The sequence below is a fragment of the Salvia splendens genome, chromosome 18, assembly GCF_004379255.2.
Source record: "Salvia splendens isolate huo1 chromosome 18, SspV2, whole genome shotgun sequence".
Classification (NCBI taxonomy): Eukaryota; Viridiplantae; Streptophyta; class Magnoliopsida; order Lamiales; family Lamiaceae; genus Salvia; species Salvia splendens.
In genome coordinates this window covers 12,875,025-12,879,185 of record NC_056049.1, presented here as the reverse complement: position 1 = coordinate 12,879,185, position 4,161 = coordinate 12,875,025, and the positions used below count along the sequence as shown (strand labels likewise).

Here is a 4,161-nt window from a genome sequence, read left to right as displayed (position 1 = left end):
CTATGTAGCTTTTCTGAGACAATCCTAACATTCCACGTGATCAATCACATGATATTTCTTTTCCAATCACGTAGGATGCCTCACCCATATCTTTCATGTCGAAGTTTTTAGAGTTATAATTCTTACTGTCATGCAAGAATCCAAGGTCACTACTAGCAAGCAATATATCATCAACATACAAAACCAAAAATATGAACTTGCTCCCATTAACCTTGAGGTATATACACCGATCAAAGGTGTTTTCTTTAAATCCAAAAGAAGTAATAGTGTTATGGAATTTAAAATACCATTGTTGAGAAGCTTGTTTCAGTCCATAAATTGATTTCTTAAGTTTGCAGACTAAATGTTCATTCCTTTAATGAAGCCTTCAGGTTGTTCCATGCAGACTTCTACTTCCAAATCACCATTCAGAAAAGTAGTTTTCACATCCATTTGATGTAGTTCCAAGTCAAAATGGGCTACACAAGTGCCAAAATAATTCTAAGTGAGTCCTTCTTTGATACAGGAGAGAATGTCTCTTTATAATCAACAGCATCTTTCTGTGTATAACCTTTGGCAACAAGTCTGCCTTTAAATTGTTCGATTAAACCATTCATGTCGAATTTGGTCTTGAAGACCCATTTACACCCAATACAATTGTCTCCATCAGGCAATGCGACAAGGTCCCAGACTTCATTATAATCCATAGATTTTAACTCTTCTATCATGGCATCAACCCATTTATTAGAATTATAATTCTTAACGGCTAGTGAATATGAAACTGGATCGTTGTGTATCCCTATATCACATTCAGATTCTTGGAGATATACAAAATAGTCATCAGAAATGGCCATTCAAGTGTTCAATATTCTTAGTTTGTTCAACAATATTTGGCACACTTGATTCTTGAGGAATTGAGGGAATAGGGAATTTTACCCTTATTTCATTAATGATCTCACCATTCTCAAAGAATCTTGCATTTCTAGTTTTAACCATTCTCATGCTATGATTTGGACAATAAAACCTATATCCTTTGGATATTTCTTAGTAACCAATAAAGTAACCACGAACTGTTCTAAAATCCAATTTCTTTTCTTGTGGAGAGTATACTCTAGCTTCCATTGGATAACCCCAAACGTGAAGGTGATGTAAACCGAGTTTCCTACATGTCAAAAGTTTAGAAAGAGTCTTTGGCACAGCCTTACTAGGAACCCGATTTAATATATACATAGCGATTCTTAGAGCATTCATCCACAACGATATGGGTAAGGTAGAATTGCTTAACATACTTCTAACCATTTCCATGAAAGCTCGGTTACGTCTAGTGGTGAACGCAGGATTTTTATACTGGTGGTTCCAAAACTCCAAATTAACAATTATTGCATATTTTTAGTGTTGACGACTGAAGCGAGATCCTTTTGCAACGCATGCTTACGATATAAATATAAGTTAAACCATAGATGGGTCAAGCAGATTCACCGGACCAAACTGGTCAAGAGGATCCTAGACCTATTTGCTTGTCGTTGGACGCGTAATCAAAGACCTCATTCAAAACCTTAACCTACAAATAATATTAGCTAGTATAGGGAAGTAAGGATCGAATCCCACAGAGATGAAGGGGTGAGTGTATGTGTTTGGGACATTTTGGAAGGATTTTGGCTATTGCCCGCAACTAAGTGGGTTAAGTTTAAATCTACTTGACTCAGCAGAAATGACAACACTCTATCTAATTGACCTATTGGACGAAAACTGTACAGAAATATGCATGAACACTAAACATGAATCGAGCACTTGAATCTAAGCTAAACAACTGAAAACACATGCGCTAAGATGGTCATGCTGATACTTTCTCGAAATAGCGAAACAAAATGCAAAAGCAAGTGTGGACCAATTTCCCTAACTAACCTAAGTGATAGAAAGCTGTGGAAAAGCAAAAAAGCACAAAATAAAGCTGCAGATTTGGATCCTAACAACTAACTACTTCATCTTCTTCATGAAATCGATGAAAAACAGAGCATATAACAGAACACCAAACACCATTGAAACAGAGCATGCTTCTGAACAAGACATAAACACGAAATTCAAGCACAAAACTACAGATCTAATATAATTGACCAGACGGAAATGACGTACGAGCGAAAACAAGGCATATCCATGCAGATTCAAAACAGGAAATATCATATCTACCAACTTAAACTCCAATCTAACATGAATCTACTTCAATCCAACCTCATCACACTCAGATCCAGCTTCATCAAACTCAAATCCATAAAATCAAACTCCAATTTACTAGATACCGACACCCTACAACTATCAACTGCTAAACTCATCCAAAACAGTAAAATCCAAACATCAACACCATGAGATCCAACGAAACCTCAACAAAAACATCCATAGCATCAGAAATAAGATCAAATCCAAAAAATCCAATGTCGAGATTCACAAGCTAATAAGTTAAGACTTGAAAATACTTAAATCAAAGAAATTATCCAAAACAAAAATTAAAGGATTGTTTCTTCGCTCCTAAGAGCGGTGGGACACAACTAACACGAACTAAACAACACCAATTGCCGGAAATGTCACTCACCTTCTAAGTGCGCAGAAATTAAAACTAGAATTGAAGTGATTTTGAGCTCTCGGAACACTTGAGCTAAGAACGAGAGTTGCCTCTTCTTTGAATTTCCATCCCTTTATATAGGGAGGCATGCGGCTCTAATCCCTAGGACATCTTCTTTCTGATTTGACACTTCTGCCCTTGAAGAGGGATTGTTAAATTCGACTCTTATCTCCCACATCTGCTCGTGACGCTGTCTTCATGATTCTCCTAGGTCAGTTCGGCAGCTTGACGTAGTTCACTTCAAATTCTTCTTGATTTGCGTCTACCCGGTCGATCTGCACATGTTTCCTAGACCCGGCAGATATTCTACGCACTTGAACTCAAAATCACACATTAGCTCCCCGAAAGCACAAAAATTCACCTCATAACCAATGCATGAAACGAGCCTTATCAATGACCTAAGAAATAAGCCGATAAATTACGAAGTTGCGAGAGACATATATAATGACAATGTTGATGTTGAAATAATTAAATAATACAATTTTTAAATTAAAGACCATTACTTTATGATCTTATAATAATAATATTTATACAAATAATGAAAAATAAACAAAAATCATAGTGTGAGAAAATAAATAATTATTATAATTAATTACTTTATGATCTTATAATAATAATATTTATACAAATAATGAAAAATAAACAAAAATCATAGTGTAAGAAAATAAATAATTATTATAATTAATTACTACCTAGTTAATGAATTAATTATGAGAATAGAAAAATAAATTAAATTTATAGACATGTGAATTAGTAATGAGAAAATGAAAACAACATCAATGAAATAAATTAATTATGAGAAATACATAAAGAATTAAACTAGTTACAAAAGGTAGAAATACTAGAATAAGATAATGGGAGAAATACTAGGATTTTGTGGTTACAAGTCAATAGGCTAGCCAACTAAGCTAGCTAATTCTGTTGCATAATGTTGTATAATTATACTCCCTCCGTCCTCAAAAATTTGTCACATTTCATTTTCTACACTCATTTTGAAAAAATGATAATAAATAGTTAAAGTGGAGAGAGGGTAAAGTAAGAGAGAGAATAATATAGAGAAGACTCTCATCTACGTTATTCTCTCTCTTACTTTATCATCTCTCCACTTTAGTTATTTATTAGCATTTTTCTAAAACGAATGCAGAAAATGAAATGTGAAAAATTTTCAGGGACGGAAGGAGTATTATATGTTAGGGTTTTGTATACTAGAAATCACCTTTCGAGTGATTGGATACTGTAAAACTCTAATGGTTATTTTCCAATAAATGCAACAGATTATTTTTGTCATAATGTTGTTATGTTTTACATTTAATGGTTGTTTATTGCATATTTAAATGTATGAGCAAACGTAACAAAGTCTAAGTCTTTGTTTTAGTAGACCGGTTGTGAGCGTCGTCCAATTTAAGGTAACACGGTCAGTTCTAAACAAAGAAAAATAAGAATTTCACAACCTAGATAGGCCTAGACTACCTATCGCGAAAGGTTGCAATGTCAGTCCGATTATTTCTAAACCTTATTGAAATAAGATGACGTTGGTGTGGTATAGCACTGAATGGATCTAACAG

General features: G+C 34.2%; 1 protein-coding gene across 1 annotated transcript; it reads right to left on the bottom strand.

The window, feature by feature from the left end:
- Positions 1-458: 458 nt before the first annotated feature.
- LOC121776755 (uncharacterized mitochondrial protein AtMg00820-like) lies at positions 459-833 on the bottom strand. The gene has a single exon (XM_042173926.1). It carries the CDS (start codon positions 831-833, stop codon positions 459-461), a length of 375 nt encoding a protein of 124 aa, XP_042029860.1.
- Between the last annotated feature and the right edge of the window lie 3,328 nt (positions 834-4,161).